At 36.2% G+C, this 19,733-nt stretch overlaps 1 protein-coding gene across 7 annotated transcripts in view; it reads right to left on the bottom strand.

Moving 5' to 3' along the window:
• BLTP1 (bridge-like lipid transfer protein family member 1) overlaps window positions 1–19,733 on the bottom strand; it is a 143,020-nt gene that overhangs the window by 40,339 nt on the left and 82,948 nt on the right. For 6 of the 7 annotated variants that reach the window (XM_084886524.1, XM_084886518.1, XM_084886521.1 and 3 more), the window contains exons 46-55: window positions 19,518–19,693; window positions 16,680–17,386; window positions 15,715–15,960; window positions 14,906–14,999; window positions 12,140–12,190; window positions 10,025–10,231; window positions 7,568–7,806; window positions 4,131–4,375; window positions 3,117–3,222; window positions 488–585 (exon numbers count right to left, since the gene is read on the bottom strand). In XM_084886524.1, coding sequence (XP_084742650.1) covers window positions 488–585; window positions 3,117–3,222; window positions 4,131–4,375; window positions 7,568–7,806; window positions 10,025–10,231; window positions 12,140–12,190; window positions 14,906–14,999; window positions 15,715–15,960; window positions 16,680–17,386; window positions 19,518–19,693 — 2,169 coding nt within the window. The remainder of the gene's footprint in view (window positions 1–487; window positions 586–3,116; window positions 3,223–4,130; window positions 4,376–7,567; window positions 7,807–10,024; window positions 10,232–12,139; window positions 12,191–14,905; window positions 15,000–15,714; window positions 15,961–16,679; window positions 17,387–19,517; window positions 19,694–19,733) is intronic. The other variant, XM_084886520.1, reaches the window with a different exon arrangement.

Genomic DNA, 19,733 nt, shown 5'->3' with positions numbered 1-19,733 from the left:
AACATTCTTTAATTTCTCATTAGTAGGGACTCTTTTTAGCTATTAAATTTCATTTCAGTATTTTGTATTAAAAATCTAGACTATTCATGGATCAATTATAAATACATTATAATTAAGTATTTGGTAAAAAGAATTTTATTTTTATTAACATTAATGTCATATGTTAGAAATATTAAGTTTTCTATTAAGGTATTACTGTTAATTGGACAAGTGTGCAAAATATTTCTTGCAGGTTAATCTAAATGTTCTGCATGGAAAGATAACCAAGGCTCTTTAAAATGCAGAAATATGTGCAAACTGAAAAAATGCAAATAGAAATAGGTCCTAGATAATAGTCAAACAATTGTAAAGCATTTTCTTTAGTGGATATACTTCATTTCTATTCTCCATCTGGCATATTTATGTCTCATATGAATTTTCTATAAAAAGCAGGCATTAATTAATTTGAAAAATCCTTCTAAGAGTAACATTCTTATTGCTATGTCACCTTAAACTGCAAGTTGAGGGAATACAGTAAAATCTTAGGCTTCTCTCCATCCGCTGTCCCATCGTGTTCATTCCAGAGAGGAATCGGCTGCTCCCCACCTAAAAGAGGTTAAATAATTGAGAGATTGGTATAATTTCTTTAAAAATTTTTTTTTCTATTTTGTGCATTAAAAAAACAACAATACATAAAAGTTATTTTCTTTTGACTGAACATTAAACCAATGTTTTTAGCAGGTTACTGTATATAAGCCAGTGATAATCCATAGACACTTCTTAAGGACATTTATAAGGACTAAATTAAAACATTATCTGAATAAAACCAAAAGTGATTATACATGCCATAAAATGTATTTGAGGCAAATACATTTTATGGCATGTATACATGTTTACAAAAAAAATAAACTGGACTAATTTCTTCAATAAAAAATGTGAACTTTGTTGTTTATATTTTGATGTGCAAAAGAAAAAATAAAGGTTAAGAAATGAAAAATAAGGTGATACACGTTAACAATAAAGAGTGTGACAGCAAAGATTATTGTGTAAAGTTTTTTAAATGAGGGCAGGAGACCTTGGAGGTTGAGTTCCTATTAATAAACCATTTGTTGCCCATGCAATGTGGTCCCCTCATGGAATAATGTTCTAATATTTTAATATTAATATATAACTTCTATATCTACTTCTCTTTCCTTTATGAACTTCTCTGCATTCTTATTTTTCCAATATCCTATTTAAAATGATCCACCTTTTTGTTTGTATCTTTAGTTCATAATCAGCCCAGAGAGCATACAGATGGGATAGAAGTTTTTTCCTATTAAGGACCATAACTGCATCAAACAAGCCAAGAAGCAAACAGATAAAAGAGCAGTTTTTGTTTGCTTAAGATAAAAATTTAATCTTTTATGGGCTTTCAAAAAAGCATAAAAAGACCTCGGTTTGTATTTTGTTTTTTTTAAAGAACTCTTGCACTTACAACAATATGAAAGGATGTTGAGGATATTATGCTAAGTGAGATAAGTCAAATAGATCACTTAGAAGTGGAATCTAAAAAAACAACAACAACCACAACAACTCACAAATACAGAAAAAAGATTGGTTTGTAGCTAGAGAGGAAGAGAGTTGGGGGATGAGCAAAATGGGTGAGGAGAGTAAATGGTATACACTTCCAGATATAAAATAAGTAAGTCCTGGGGATGTAATGTACAATATGGTAACTTTAGTCAATAATATTGTACTGCTTATTTGAAAGTTTCCAAGAGAATAAATCTTAAAAGTCCTCATCACATGAAAAAAATAATTTTGTATGAAGATAGAGGGTAACTAGATTAATTATAGTAATCATTTCACAGAGTATATAATATCAAATTATGTTATATTCCTGAAATTAATATAATGTTATATATTGTTTAAAGCAGGGGTCTTCAAACTACGGCCCGCAGGCCACATGCGGCCCGCAGAGGAGTCTGATCCGGCCCGCCAGGTTTTTTGGGCAGTGAGCGCAGCCGAGGTGTTACAGTAGGAATTAGTAGTTCATATAGTCCGGCCCTCCAGCTCTCTGAGGGACCGTGATCTGGCCCCCACTTTAAAAAGTTTGAGGACCCCTGGTTTAAAGTATTACAAATAGTAGTACATATGTCTCCATTTTTCCCCCCATTGACTTTCCTCTGGCTTCCCCTACGCCCTGGCACATGCCCTCACCTCCGCCTCCACCAGTGTCTTGCTTCCAGTGGGTATGCTTATATGCATGCATACATGTCCTTTGGTTAATTTCTTTACCTCCCTCCCAAACCCTCCACAGCCATCCCGCTGTAATTTGACAGTCTGTTCGATGATTCTTTGCCTCTGAATCTCTATCTTTTTGTTCATCAAGTTATAATGTTCTTTATTATCCATAAATGAGTGAGATCAGTAGGTACTTTTCTTGCACTTTGAAAGGATAAACACTATTATATTAGTTATATTAACTCCACAGTTCCTTACCCCATTATGAATTAAATTTATAGATGTGGTCTAGCTATTATTTTGACATGATTATATTCATACTGAAAAATTCAGCCTCAAGAACTATTATACAGAGTCAACTTGTTTTCTACCCTAATTCCTCTTAATACTTCATCTTGTGAATTAAAATTCAATCAAATATGTATTTCTTATTAAAATGTAAAGCTGTGATTAAAAAGCTCAATTGTAGTCTACTCTTGAGAAATGGCAAAAATGTATGGGTTGTTATAAACAATTTACCATGTAGCCACCATATAGTCACCATTGGGTGTAGAATAAGGTGGCAATCTTAATACTGATCTAAATTTTGTTCCTAAATGAGTAAGACTGGTTTGGTCAATAGACATACAAAAAGTTCCTCTCTTTCTCTCTCTCTCTCTCTCTTAAAGTAAGCACAAAGGAGCTTTGTGAATTTTATAAATCATGAATGTATGTATTACTCACAAGAAAGTAATAAGCAAGAGAACCTGTAGGCTGGAAAACCAGAAAAGACATACCTTATTTCTAGGGAGTCATTCAACAATTATATCCAAAGGACATGCTCAATGCTCCTATCACAGTCCCACAGGCCATGCAGCCCATGAGAACAAAACCTACTGCTACATGTACTATAAGGTGCCATATTAGCTCACCAGAGACTTTTTGTATTACTTCATTAACTTCCTTCATGAATACTTTCTGGACAAATACCAAGTGGTTCAGAAGGTCAGTTGTGAGATTATGTTCAAAAGAACCAACCTGCCAAACAAAATTAGAACATTAGGCTGACACTACTGACTGACATAGTTTTAAATACTATTTTTGCTCACATAAGTAATCCCAAACTCTGTGGATAATTATCTACAAGCTATTTGAAATCAATACTTTGAAGAAGGGTTAAAAATATTCAGATTCTCCAATACTTTGCTGGCCTATTACAGGCCATTCCCTCAATTAAAAAAAAAAAAAGTAACTGTAGCAAATAGCAATAAATCATTTGAAAATGAATGGAAATTATAATTTAATTATGTAATTTGATAATTTTAAAATTATAAATTTATCTATATTAATATTTATTTTTAATGCCACTGTTGTATTGTTGGAACCATAAATAAATGTCATTATAATAAAATGAACCCTGAAAATATTAGAGATGGATGTGAAACCCAATGTAAGAAATAATGAGTTCAAAGATAACTAATAAAAAAACATGCTTCAGCCGAGACCGGTTTGGCTCAATGGATAGAGCGTCGGCTTGGGGACTGAAGGGACCCGGGTTCGATTCCGGTCAAGGGCATGTACCTTGGTTGCGGGCATATCCCCAGTGGGGGGTGTGCAAGAGGCAGCTGATCGATGACTCTCTCTCATCGATGTTTCTAACTCTCTATCTCCCTCCCTTCTTCTCTGTACAAAATCAATAAAATATATTTAAAAAATAAAATAAAATAAATTTAAAAAAAAAACATGCTTCAGTTAACCTATAAAGGGACATACACAACATGCACATGCACACACATACACATACCAGATTCAGTACAGAATTCTGTCGAATTAAATGGTTTAATAATTTGTTTTAAAAGTTTGGATCACTACATATTTTGTTTGATACACCTAAAACTTGAAGGCTTCTAATTACCAAGAGTAAGAAAATTAAAAAGTAAACTTACTTCTGCCACACAACGTAGGTAATTTCCCTGTAAAAAGTACCCTTGTTTCGAAGGCAGTTCATCTATACTCCACACCTGATCTGAATAACTATCATGCTCTTCCATGATGTATTTCCCAGACATAGTAACAGGAGGCAGATTAAGACTGGCAGAAGGAGGAATAGTTGACATATCTGTGGCAGAAACTTTTGAAGTAAAACGCAACCTGTGATTTGGCAGCTCAAATGTAAACCTAGTCTGTGCACCTGTAAGAAAGAAGAAACGTTATTGCTTGTTTGTTCAGGTGCTCACTCACCCATTCATTCCTTACTTTGTTCAAAAATGGTGCCTAAGGAAAATTATATACATATCCCAAAACCTATATTGAAAGATATGGGAAAGATATTTAAATATGCTTATACTTCCTATCTTTTCAATATATGTATGGTTACTATAAAGAGTTAGTAAGTATTATTAAGCTAGCAAAAATTATTTATTAAGCCTACTAGGTACCCAACATTGTGTTAGGTGCTAGAAAAAAACACAATGTTCTTCGTTTCATAAGGCAAAAAGGAAAGAAATTACCCTTATTACAGAAGAGTTATAACAAACAGCTGCAGCCGAAACCGGTTTGGCTCAGTGGTAGAGCGTCGGTCTGCGGACTGAGGGGTCCCGGGTTCGATTCCGGTCAAGGGCATGTGCATTGGTTGCAGGCACATCCCCGGTGGGGGGTGTGCGGGGGGCAGCGTTCGATGTTTCTCTCTCATTGACGTTTCTGGCTCTTTATCTCTCTCCCTTCCTCCTCTCTGTGGAATATCAATAAAATATATTTTTTAAAAAATAGGTGCAAGAAAAATGAATTTAGTAGAGCCGAAACCAGTTTGGCTCAGTGGATAGTGCGAAGGTCTGCGGATTGAAAGGCATGTTCATTGGTTGCGGGCACATCCCTGGTAGGGAATGTGCAGGAGGCAGCTGGTTGATGTTTCTCATCGATGTTTCTAGCTCTCTATCCCTCTCCCTTCCTCTCTGTAAAAAAATCAATAAAATATATATATATTTTAAAAAGAAGTAGTAGATACCTTATGAAAATCAAGCTTTATCACTGTCACATGTACTGTGTAACATATACCCACGTGCTCCTTTCCAACCAACCAAGTCTACTGATAGTGTTTTGTACATTACCAATTCTCTCCACTCAAACAGCATTAAACAGACTATTTTCCATACATATATAGGTATATAAATATATATGCTTGACAAATGGATTATAAAATGTGTATGAAGGAGCACAAACCAAAAATAACCAACACAACTCCTAAACAAGGAAAAGCCAGGTTATCAATATGATATTGGTAAAATAGGGCAATGAAACATAACAGAGAACTCTGAAATAGATACCACATACATAAGCACTTAATAAATGACAGAACTGGATTATATACCACTTGGGGGAAAACAGATTAGTCGATACATGATGGTGAGATAACTGGTTATGCATTCTACTCCAGACACCAAATTAAAGAAAAATAATAATCATTTCCATGTAGATTAAAAAGTATATAAAAAGTAAACCTTTAAAACATTTGCTAAAAAATATAGAATATTTTCTGATCCTGGGAGGAAAAGAATTTCTTTAAGAAATATAGATAGAGCCCGGCTGGTGTGGTTCAGTTGGTTCAGATAGTCCCATGTACCAAGAGGTCACCAATTCTATTCCAGGTCAGGACACATGCTGTGGGGGAAGATGGTGGAAGGGGGGCTGCAGGCTGGATCCACAGTACAGAACATGCAGGAGGCAGCTGATGGATATTTCGCTCTCATCGATGTTTCTCCCACTCTCTTTTCCTCCCTCCCTCCCTCCTTTTCTTTCTTCCTCCTTCCTTACCTCCCTCCTTCACTTCCACTCTCTAAAAATCAATGGAAAAAATACTCTTGGGTGAGGATTAACAAAAAACAATTTAAAAATGCACATGATAGAGGAAAATATTGGTAAATTCATTGACAATAAAATATCTATTGATCAAAAGACAACTCAAAGTGAAATGATAACCCTATGACTGGGTGACAATATATATTAAACATATAAGAGCTAAGATTTTAATATACAAAATATCGATATACAATATAAAGAATTACTGTGAATCTAGAAAAATACAAATGACTCAATGTTAAAATGGGCAAAAAAAAAAAAACAAATGCGAACCATCAACAGGAATTTCATGTGAGAAAACATATAAGGGCCTCTTAATAATATAAAAAAATTTTCATTAGTAATTGCGGAAATATAAATTAAAACTACAATGAAGTACTATTCCACATTTACTAGAGATGCAAAAATTTAGGAGTATTGACAGAATGTGGAACAAAAGGCACTCTCATCTCAGCTGGTGGGAGAGTAAATACTGGCAGGCACAAGCACTTTGGTGAAGGTTTGTATTTCCCAATGAGGTGAAGAGGCATTTACCCCAGTCTTGCTGTCCACTCCCAATAACCACCTTTGAGAAACTGAACACCAGGACATGTATATGAGAACAACTGTAATATCAATGTTGTAAAATGGCCAAAGGTCCATCAATAACAAAATGGATAAATAAATTGTGATATAATCACTTAATGAACTACTACTATATGTCAGTAAAAAATGAATAAGCCACAGATATATAAATAGATGAACTTCAAACAAAATGTATAGCAAAAACAAAATTCCAAGTTAAAAGATATGTTAGTGAGAGGCTTCCATGTGAATGGAGTTCAAAACAGGCAACAGCAAATAAACTTTAAATCATTTATGAGTATATACATGTGCGGTAGAAAAGTAAAAGTCAGGGGACACAAATTCATGACAGAAGTTATTCCCTGAGCAGCCAAGGGATTGTTATCTGGTAGTGATAATCCTTGAAAGAGCCTTGTATTTTCTAATTCTTAGATGTGTAACAGATTCATTAGTTCACAGTTCTTTATTATTCTTTAAACTGTGTGTATATAATTTAAACTTATTTATGATACATTTCAGGATAAAAATATAACAGCAAAGCATTTTTGGTCAGGATATATGAGGATCACAAAATCTTATAGAAGTAGCTGTTTTGAAGAAGTCAAATAATCTCTAATTTCAGCTAAAGGCACCTCATCTGAACATAAACCACATTATTCAGGCAATAGGAAACTGACAGATGTAGAAATTTATTCAACTTAAGTTTAACTGGAAAATTGGCCTTCACAGTTCAATAAGTGTAAAGAGTTCATATGAAAGTAGAATACATGTTGGCCATCAAGGGAGGTGTATTGATAGCTGTTACTTGACTGAGGAATATTATTAATGAAATTTAAGTGTTCTGATTAAAATTATTTAAATTTTCATATAGTATCTATAAAACCAAATATATCTTTTCATCAAACAATTGCTAATTATAAAACCAATACTACATTCTGAGACAGAATTTGGAAGCAGATGCTACCTGTCATCCCATGGCTCCGCATCCTACCCATCTTGTACTCAGCCCGCAGGGAGGGCAGCAGCGCAGCTCCAATGGCAATGCCATCCAGCATGGTGCTGAACTTCAGGACCAGAGGCTTCTTTTCTAAGCCTTCCGGCAGCTGAGGAAATTCATTTGTTTCAATGGGGGTCTGATTAACACTCGTTGGAGTTTTTTCAGAAGGTAGAGGAGTTGCAACATCTTCTTTTACAGGTTGTGAGCTACAAAGCAAAAAATAATAACTTTTAAGAAACACAATGGCTACCATTTTCTTGTATAAAATTATTGGAGTTCTTAATAAAAGTAGTAAAAATATACATAAACAGATGTTTTATTTCTAATTCCAGCCCATATTAAGACTTCCTAGAAACAGCCATTAAAAATGATGATCCAGAAAAGCAAAGAAAAAGAAGTAATCACAATATAAACTGGAATGCTATAACACCAAGACCATTCATATCATCAATGTGAAACTAACTGGACTTCAGATTCAGGTTTGCTTGCTTCCAAATTCCATGACTTTAGCACTGTGCACTCTACTGCTGCTTGTAAGACTGTTACTACTGTGGCCTACTATTGCTACCATCCTATCTAATAAAAGAATAATATGCATATTGACCATCACTCCAACACACAAGATGAATGCCCCCATGTGGTCAAAGATCCTGCCCCCTTGTGGACACAAGATGGCCACCACAAGATGGCCAGCAGGGGAGGACAATGGGGAGGGACCAGGCCTACAAGGGAGGGCAATGGGGGCTATCAACCCTGCAGGGGAGGGCAGTTAGGGGTGACGAGGCTGGCAGAGGAGGAAACTGGGGGCAAACAGGCTGGCAGGGGAGCAGTTAAACATCAATCAGGCTGGCATGGGAGTGGTTAGGGGGTGATCAGGCTGGCAGGTAGAAGCGGTTAGGGGCAATCAGGAAGGCAGGAAGGTGAGCAGTTGGGGGCCAGCAGTCCTGGATTGACAGAGGGATGTCTGATAGAATTGGGCCAAAACGGGCAGTCGGACATCCCTCGAGGGGTCCCAGATTGGAGAGGGTGCAGGCTGGGCTGAGGGAGACACACACACACACACACACACACACACACACACACACCCTCCTGTGCACGAATTTCATACACCGGGCCTCTAGTTATTAATAACAATAATAACACCAACAGCCACAACAATTGAATACTTATATTGAATATGTGTCAAGTACTGTTTTCAGTGCTTTGTGTGTTTTATATAATTTACTCATTGATCTCACAAAGCCCTTTGAGCGGACACTATTATCTACACTTTGTAAAGGAGGAAATATGGCCAGAAAGTGGTGAAACCAGGATTTGAACTCATTCAGTTTGACTATAGAGTTTGATTTTCTAACTATTACACTTTCAGGGCAATGTATTCTAATAAGGAAAAATTCTTTAGAGTACTTTATTTATTTTTTTTAATATATTTTTATTGATTTCAGAGAGGAAGGGAGAGGTATAGAGATAGAAACATCAAAGATGAGAAGGAGTCATTGATTGGCTGCCTCCTGCACACCCCCAACAGGGGATCAAGCCTGCAACCCAGGCACGTGCCCTTGACTGAAATTGAACCTAGGACCCTTCACTCTGCAGGCTGACACTCTATCCATTGAGCCGAACCAGCTAGGGCTCCTTAGAATATTTTAAACTAAGGTTTATGTGACATAATCTGGATTCCATATTCCACTGACAGGAGAAACATTCATATTATTACTACTTAGTCAACTTTAGATAGGAATGAGTATTATATCAGAATTAAAGATCTAGACAGAACAACTGAAAAAGCTGTCCATTGCTTTTGGACACCACCAAAAATAAATAAATAAATAAATAAATAAATAAATAAATAAATAAATCACTAATAAGAAGAACTTATTTTTATCTTTTACTTATCATATTTTTATTAGTTATTAATTAATTATAGCTTTGGAGACCAGTAATGCAGACCCATGAATAAGGGCTCCAGACAAAGGGAATGAAGGGTAACATGACAAAGTCCAAATTAGTGCCTTTTAAAACATTTGTGTGGCATGATCACACACTACCTTGAACCATGTACAATTACTTTATAGGAAAGACAGCACAAAACCATGAATGGGACATAAATGGGCACTGAAATTTTTGAAATCTATTCAGTCAAATTTCTATGAGTTAAGAATAAACAAGAATTGATACATTCCTAGAATTTGTCAATTTACTCTTTAGTAGTACCTCTTATGCTGCTCTTAAGCTTTATTAATGCCACAGGGGACACTGACAATGGCACCTGTGACATATGCTATCCAGCACTACCGACCATCACATTTGATTACTTTCCACCTGTCCCAGTGTCTATCACGGTCAATACTCAGTCTTCCTCAACACTGCTGTTCACACAGCAAAGAACTGTAGAGAATGACAAAGCTTGATGGAATAACTTACAGTGTAGAAGGTTGTCTGATGAGGTCTGAGATCTGCTTCGACAGCTGGTGAGAACTCCGAACCATCATGCTATGTAAGGTGGCAGGGTGCTGTGGAATGTTGATGCTGATAGCTCCAACTTTGAACACGGCAGCATTGTTTGTCTTCAGTCCTCGCTGGGCACTGTAGAGGGCCTGGGACTTGGCAATACTGCATTTCACTACAGTTCTAGCAACAGGAAAGGAGGGCTATTAAAATATAGTCAAGTAAAGATAAATTTTGAAAAGTAGTAATTCTGAGAACAAGACAAATGCTCTTAAGTTGCTCATTGAACTAAACACATTAAGATTTTTTTCCTGTGTTTAAATCATGCATTGAAGAAATAAGTATTCTATAAATATTGAAATACATTTATTTTATAATGTTTGCTAGATACAACAAATATTCTATTTTAATACAGACTTTATAGAAGGACATATGTCTGGGATCTTGTGTAAGTAAAAGCATGAAACACTGACACATTACATACATGCAACACAAAATTCCATTTTCACTTTTTTTCTCTCCATTCAGAACTCCACTATTCTCCAATTTATTTTAGGATATATACAACCAATAAGAAAGCATAAACACTAAATATGAAAAGATAAAAATGCAATATATTTCTTAAAATCTAAACATTAATAACAACCTAATATATTAAAATATACTAAGAGAAATTAACAGGAAAAAAGAAATTAACTTGGATTTTCTATTTTCAGTGAGTAACAAAGAAATGACAAAAGTCCAATTCACAACAAGTAACTACTACTTATTTAAAAACTGCTACGCTTTACTGATATAGACATAAAGCAGAGATATTCTCTCTCTTGATCTCTTGTGCTTTCTTTCCCATGATTAGAACAGTACCCTGAATGTGATAAGCACTCACTGAATCTTGTGAAATGAATGAGCAGAAAGAAGTACAGCAGAAGAATGGCTCTCAACACAGAAACTATGGAATTACACAGATAGCATGTGACAGGTCACATGTGCAGAAACCATGACAAAGCAGTCTTTGACATACAATGGAAAGGTGCCTATCATGAACTGCAACAGAAAGGCCCAGATAGTAAAAAGATGCCTTCTAACATAAATGCTATCTTTCAAATGAGCAAATGATACTTGAAAAATAAATAGATTTAGCAAAGCACTCAGTGGTAAAAAGAAAACAATAAATCCTCTTCAGCTACTATGATTTACTAGTAGTTTTTTCCCCCAATACCTATTAAGATGGCATTAACATGGAAGAGTGATTTCTAGAAAACAATAATTTCTCTAATTTAAAATTAGTGAATTTATTCTTTTTTAGTACTTCTAATTGGCTGATAAAGAGATCACATTAATCTCAACAAAGGGCTGGTAGTTGATATTATGTCTATGTCCTGTTATCAATATGCAATGAAATAAATCTCACCAAGTATGATAATCTTACCAGCATGGAACTTAAATTTATTCAGCATATTCAAAGTTTATAGAACATGCCTAAAGAAATAACCAATGCTAAGTAACACATTAATTTGTCACAGTGATAAGACTCGTGATATTTTTAAATATAGCACTCAATAAGCTCACTACTAAAAAATATCAGATATACATGAGTCAAATCAAGGCACTCAAAATACAGAAGCATATATAGAAAAGTCATATATAAATCTGTCAACAGAGCAATAAACGCTCCTCATCTTAAAACAGGACCATAGGTTGAGATGTGTAGGTATTTTCAATGTTAGTTTTAATAATTATTTTTGCAATTAGTGAAAAATCTTTTGCAAAGTGAAACACTTTGGCTTCTACTGCCCCATCAAACATTAACAAGGATATGTGATAATATAAACTTTGACAGTAATATGTCTAAAAAAAGCACAAGCAACACACACCTACAGTGCTACAATCTTTCCACAACAAAGCAAAAAAGGTAGCCGTTACCTGTGTGTTCGCTGAATAGCAGTAATCTTTAATCTACAAAAGGGTGTATGTTAAAACTACAAAATAATAACTACATACACACATTCACAGCCATGCAGATAACATTATGCTTAAAACTATTCAGTGCTACGTTAATCAGAAAGCCCATGAAAAAGAATAATGACATACAGAAACTCTTGTTTGGCTGTGCTTGTAGGAGATGTAGGAAAATCCTCCAGTCTACAGATGAAGATTCAAGAGCAAGCAGGAAACAAAAAGGAAGCAGATAAGCATTCGTGCATAAATCAGTTACAACATGACCCATCATCTGGAAAGCTTTCTTATTTCCCACTTTTATAATTTTCCTTCAAAGAACCTTTTAAACTACTTTTTTAGTTCTGTTTCCTTTTCTTTGAAATTGGAAATAAAAAGCCAAAGAATAAGTCCAGGAATACATAGCACTACTAGAATCTAGCAGTGAATAATAACTTTTATTTTTCAAATATAATATAAAAGTTAAGAAATTTTTCTTGTGTGTGTGTGTGTGTGTGTGTGTGTGTGTGTTGTTGTTGTTGTTTTTCCTAAAGGCAAAAATAAAAAATCAACTATCAAATACTTAGAAAGTCTGTTTGATAAATATGCTTCTGCAAGTTTAGAGACTATTTATGCCCTTCTCTTAAAAGCTAATAGAAAATGATGGAGACAAGGGATCCAATCAGACAATAAATAAAACACATAGGACATGTAAAGAAATTTGTTTTACTTTCTGAATAGATTGGTGAGCATGGTACTTTAAATTTCATCAACAGGAGATGTGGAGCCCAAGGTCTGTGAAAACTGTCTACAGAAGCAGCAAAGCAAGGTGCCAGAAGGAAAGCTTTTCTTTGAAATTGGAAATAAATTTCTTCCTTCTTACTGTACCATGTGAAGCATTTTAGGCAAACACTTTAATCTTTCTGAATCTTAATTTATTGTTCCCTAAAGGGGATAAAACCTTCCCTAGGTCACGGAATTGTGAAATAATCTCTGAGGCTCCACAGTAGGTGCTTCTTAAGATAATAGTTGTTACATAAGAGCCTCTCTCCCACAGTGAATGATCAGGAAAGCTTTTGTCTCTCCCAACTACTGGATTTCCTGGTCTTTCAAAAGACTTAAAAAAATACAAACTGGACCATTCAGGCAGCTAAAATAAAATATGTTCTTTTTCATTCCAAGGTTTCAAGTCCAAATTCTCCAGCAAGACTTACACATCTATTTCAGGAAATATTCCCCCCAGACAGCTATCACATCATCCATGTTAAAAATGTTACTAATAGACCTGTAACTAGTCAATCTATGACTAATGTTTAATATTTACAATGCTGAACCAAATCCCCTATTTAGTCAGTATTTAACATGATAGAGGCTTTTTAGGACCATTGTAAGACATATATAACTAGTTATAACCTTAAAAGCAAATTCTCAAAATCTGACCTAAGCACATTTTGTAATTGTAATATAGAACTGCTCATTGAGAGGAATTTAGGAATGAAGGTCTATAATCCCAAGTTGTATGAACCACGTAAGTGGTTTAATGTAGTGATAATAGATGAATAATCTGAATATCATGTATAAAGGTAATAATTCTAAACAGATCCAAGAATAGAACTTATAAGGAAAAGAACAGTCAAAAGAAAAGTGATATGGAATGTCATCCTATATAATAAAAGCCTAACATGCTAAGTGTCTGGTTGTCCAGTCATCCATTCAACCAATCAAAGTATAATGTGCTAATGATATGCTAAGGCTGCTCAACCACTTGCTATGACATGCACTGACCACCAGGGGGCATACAGTCGACCGGTCAACCAGTAGCTATGATGTGCACTGACCATCAGGGGGCAGATGCTCTGAAAGGTAGGTTAGCTTGTTACTGGGGTCTAGCTGATTGGGAATGAATGAGATGGGCCAGATATGCTCTGGAGCTCTCCCATGGTCCCTCCCTAGCTGGCCAACCTTCCACATCCCTCTCCATTCTGACCGTGGGTGGGTGGGTGGGAAGTAATCAACCAAAGACCATCCCATATAATAAAAGGATAATATCCAAATCAACTGAATGATGGAATGACTAGTGGCTATGACACACACTGACCACCAGGGACAGACATTCAATGCAGGAGCTGCCCCCTGGTGGTCAGTGCACTCCCACAGGGGGAACGCCACTCAGCCAGAAGCCCAGCTTACAGCTGGCGAGCGCAGCCACGGTGGTGGGAGCCTCTCCCACCTCCGTGGCAACAATAAGGATGTCTGACTGCCGCTCTGGGCCGTGGGCCTAAGCCATCAGTTGGACATCCCCCAAGGGTTCCTGAACTGTAAGAGGGCACAGGCTGGGCTCAGGGAAACTCCCCCCCACTGAGTAGGGGAGGGAGGGTGTGTGTAAACATTAAGTATACAAATTTCATGCACCGGGCCTCTAGTAGTCACTATAAGAAGCTTACCCTATATTTTTAGAAGGATCTCCTAGGCATTACAGTAAAACTGTTAAAATGCAAAAATGGCAAAAGAAAGTTTTAAAATCAACCTGAATATGGTTAATGAATGCTTAACATAAAACTGAGAGTCTATGTCCTTTGACTACAATTTTGTTTTATTTAACTATTTGAATTGTACCAGCTTTTGCATCTTACATGTTTAACCAAAATTTACACCGTATCATTTTTCTTGATGCATAATCTTATAATGTCCCAGGAGTCTACTTTTAAAGAGGGGTGAAGGAGGTAGTAAAACTACTTTCAGAAAGGTAAAAATCACTTTTCTAAAACATTTCATTGTGTAATATTCTTAATGACAGAAATCAGAATACCTGAAACATTAAGTATATAAATTTCAAAATTCAGCAGGTGTGGGATTTAGCCAATGAATTTTAAGTTTCCTATAAACTAAAACAAATTTAAGAATAAAAATCAATACACTTACTGTATATTTGGTGTGATCCCTTCAAGCAGCACAATATTAACCCCACCAATATGCGCAGTGGCACATGTCTCAGTCATCTTTTGATGTAAAACATCTTAAAATGTGATGAAAAATAATTATATGAATTATAATTACACTTCATATTAAATTTGCATTTTACTCATACATTCAGTGACAAAAGATAATTTTAAAGTTACATAAAATTTAAACTATATTTTGAAACTACTTTTTAAAATTTCCTTGAAGTTTTATTTCTGTGTTCATGTATACATATAAGTATTATTATATGTTAAAATTGGAATAATGCTAAATATTCAGTTTAACATGTCAATCATGCAGTACAGAGCCTTGAAGGCCTAATGACATTTTAAATCTCAGAAGTAATACTTAGTGCAGAATATTTGGAAATTTTTATAAAACAAAAATAGGAGAAAAAAAAATACTACATAAACTGCCGGAGCCGGTTTGGCTCAGTGGTAGAGCGTCGGTCTGCGGACTGAAGGGTCCTGGGTTCGATTTCAGTCAAGGGCATGTTGGTTGCGGGCACAACCCCGGTGGGAGGTGTGCAGGAGGCAGCTGGTTGATGTTTCTCTCTCATCGACGTTTCTAGCTCTCTATCTCTCTCCTTTCCTCTCTGTAAGAAATCAATAAAAATATATTTTAAAAAAAACAAACAAAAAGAAAACCTACATAAACTATTTCTCTGATCTACCTGAAAGTTTGGTTTTCTAGACCAACTGCCAAGCAGGAATTGGGGAGATGGGGTCAGTTCTCAGAAAAGCCATCAGCAGTATGGGAATGTGCCATACCTTTCATCTTCTCCTTCAGTGTGAAGCTGCCATGAATCCTCTTCAGCTCGGACTCCATGGTGAGTCCACCGATGTCCGCCTCCAGGTGTGTGCGGTTCACCATGCCGATCCCGAACACGATCAGGGTGACATGCTGGGGTTCCGCTGTCACCAAGCTGCGCTTCCTCTGCGTCTTTGTCACACTGTTATTGTCCTGTTCATTCTCAAACACCACTTTACAGGTTGGCTCTGTTGGGCTCCGAACGCCTTCATGAGTAAACAGAAACACACTTTAGACATGAAAACGGCGGAATGAAAGGACACTCCAAACATTGCCTTATTTCTCTTTCCTTCCTTTTCCTGACCAGCTCTCCTCCTCCTTTTCCCTACCAAAATGACTTTTAATGTATTTCCACATCTTCCCTTGGCCACACTGAAAGCAGTTATTGACAGCAGGTGTGTGTGGTTCTACCAGAGCACCCTGCATAAGGTTAGAGAGGTGGGAAAGGGGGGCACAGGGTGTCTATTCTCTCCTGACCGCCAACTTCTGTGCATCTCAATTATCCACTTATGACATGAAGAAAACATCATGAGCTCTAACTAGTTTGGCTAAGTGGATAGAGCATCATCCTGGGGACCAAAGAGTCCCGGGTTTGATTCTGGTCAGGGGCATGTACCTTGGTTGCAGGCTCCTTCCTGAACCAGACCCTGGTCAGGGCATGCACAGAAGGCAACCAATGGATGTGTCTCTCTCACATCGATATTTCTGTCTTTGCCTCTCTCTTCCATTCTCTCTAAAAGATCAATGGAGAAATATTCTCAGGTGAAGAGGAAGGAAGGAAGGAAGGAAGGAAGGAAGGAAGGAAGGAAGGAAGGAAGGAAGGAAGGAAGGAAGGAGGAAGGAAAACATCATGAACCACCTGCTGCCCTTCTTAGTATGTGTGCAATTCCAAACAGCAATTTAAAAAATATGAAACATCAATTACCTGCTGGTCCAAATGCATCTGAAGATTTTTCCAGTATTCCTGTTGGATCAGAGATGAGAGAATAGAAGTTCAGCAGTTTGTACATATTTTGCCAGCACTCGGCGGAGGGCTCACTCTGCTCTGACACGGTGATGGAGTCAGAGTCATCCATGGGGATGGCCATGTGATCCACCACGTCCTTGGAGCCTTTCCTAGACACTTTGGAAGTTCTTCTCTCAGATCTTCCCAATGAGTTTTTGTTTCGAGATTCCTTTTTGTTATTTTCAGGGTTGGTCCGTTTGTTCTTTGCATTATTTACTCTGGTGCCACCGTTAAGACTTCCTCTGGAACTGCGGCTGAAGTCAGAGGAGCGGAAATCCCGATGTTTTCTGGTTCTAAAGGTAGGTGTTGGCGAAGCTGAGCCAGCTGTGTATCTGCTCAGTTTAATGTCAGTCTGAGTCGCTTTGATGTCATCTATCATTGTACTGAACTGATGAATGAGACGAACCAAAGCCATGTCCACATGCTGGCTTATAGACTGACAGGAAATGGTGAAGTTGCAGTGGAAGGTGTTGTAGTAACGTTTGTTAAGATCATGGAAAGAAAGAGCACTGGTGGAGTTCTGAGGGGTGCACACAGACTTTTCCATCATGACTGCACTGATACTAAAGGTTTCCAACATTAATGCTGGTTTGAACTCAAGTGGAGGAAGATTCACATGGCCTTGTCTAAAAATGTGAAAATAAAATGACAAGGTTTTTATTTCCTCTTTTCTAGAATTGTACAATCTTTATTTACTTATTAACAAAATAATACCCAAGATAATATATGTTTACAAGTCATTTAAATACTTTTCAGCATGAAATCAATTAGTTTACTTTTTTCACTAAGCCAACTTTTTATAAGTTAACCAGTCAAAATTAGCCTTATGTTAATGATTTCAGTGAAGAGATAAAACAATTTTTGCTGCCAACGATGGTACACTGCACTGATGATTCCAGCGTGAAGGGATTTGTTATCATAGTTTAAATAACACCAGTTCCCCAACAACGTGGTTCAAAATCTTAACCAAAATTTACTGTGAACAATTGCATAAAGCACAAACTTGCTGTAGCTCTTCAGTTCATGAGTCTCTACATAAATAACAGACAGGCATCGTGATCAGTGACCAATCATATCACTTTGTCAAAGTCTGTCAGTGATTGGTCAATGCACATTTGTTATGCGTTCACCCAAACAGGGAAGCATTTAGTGTGTTGTCTCCCTGTGACATTAAAAAAAAGATAATGATAATCGAGCAGGGAAATAGACAGCAAGGATGAAAATGCAGCAATTAAACAAAAAAATTATAAGGCTGGTAGTGAAATTCAGTTAAATGTAAATGGAGCTATAGAAGAAACAGTTGACCATAGAGATGTTGCCACTTCGCTATTCTATAAACTAAATATGCAGCCAAAGGAGCACAGGGAAGTCACACTTATTGGCATGAAGAGGATACTGACTGCAACAAAAAGGATGAAGACAACCAGGAGGAAGTGATTCTGGCAAAAAATCAAACAGTAAAAGGAACTTGTGATGATGCTACATGACATTAAAATGCAAAGGATAAAATGTTGGAAACTGGTCAGGACTTAGTTGAAGTAGGACATTTTTCCAAGGCACAGAAAAGGTGCTCATTCTTTTTTGTGAGTCACAGGACAAAAGGCAAGAACTATTCAAACCACCCTTTGATGAGTTATACAGAAAAAAATTCAATTTCAAAATATTTTCAATCACAATGTACTAAATATTAGTTTTACTATATTTTTCATTTTCTACATATTTATAATAAACAGTAAGAAAGACTAATTTTTTGACATTTTGTAAGATCAAAAACCAAAAGTAATCCTAATAATAATTAAGGTTTTTAGCTTGAATAGTCATTGGTTGGTACCACACAATATGAAAAACAAGGAATTTCTTCTATTTAATAGGAAAAAAATGCAACTGTAACATTCCTGTGTCATTAGAAAATCCTCGGATATTTAAACCTAAAACAACTAAAAGAAGGCTTTATTTATATATACAGAATTGTTATGAAATTTTTAAAAGCCAATTTTGTTAAATTATTTAAAATTTTAAGTGTAGTATTTCAAATGAAAAATATACTTAACTTAGCTCTATGTTAGGTAGATGTGCATTTTACTTTTAATTTACCTTGCAAAAGCACAAACTGGATGAAACTAAGCATGTCACAAACAACCTTATGTCAGAAAGGCTAACTGTGTCCATATTCTATTATTCCCATACACTTTGGCAAAATCTGCCCAAAGTAAAACTCATGTTCTCAAAATATTAGACAAATCTTATTAGTAGGCATATTATAAACAGTGAAGAAACTAAAGAACCATCCGTGACAATAAAGAATGATAGTAAAGGATGGTTCTTAACTCTCTCCACGCTACATTTGGCATTGCTGTGTCTTTGTTTCTGTTAGCTAGACTCTGTATGACCTCTATTCTGTTCCTAATAAAAAATTCCACCTGCAACAAGTCAACTCAAAAAGGAGGCCAGGAATAAATTCTAAATAAAATGTACAAAATTACAAAACTAGTGCAACAGTAAATAAATTCTAGGTGTCTACATCACCACATGTATGTGGCTCACTCTTATGGATGTGCTAACATGGTTCAAAAAAGAGGCTTAAAAATAGGCCTCGTAACCTGTTAATGTGGCTACTATTTTGGTTAAATGGAAATTGTCTTCTCATTAAGATATTAAAATTAATTTCTCATTACCATGAGAATGAAGCAAAGTTAAAAACAGTTATTATTACCCTTGTACAAAATTTTACATGCAAACAACAATAACGCAAGACACCTTCTTGCCCTTTTGCTTTTTCTCTCCTTGGCCGTGTCTGAGTCCACGATATCTGCTCGGAGGCAGTCCAGTGTCCCTGAAAATGAAAGATGCTCGCCGAAGTACATGCGGTAGCACAGTGGCATTGCATCCTGGGATTGAATCCCTGTGTGACTCAGAAGAGGCTTGAAAACAACCTAAAAGACATAACACATTCATATTAGTGCAATTTATATA

Source organism: Pipistrellus hanaki (genome assembly GCF_964339955.1).
Source record: "Pipistrellus hanaki genome assembly, chromosome: 5".
Lineage (NCBI taxonomy): Eukaryota > Metazoa > Chordata > Mammalia > Chiroptera > Vespertilionidae > Pipistrellus > Pipistrellus hanaki.
This window is presented reverse-complemented; position numbering and strand designations above follow the sequence as displayed.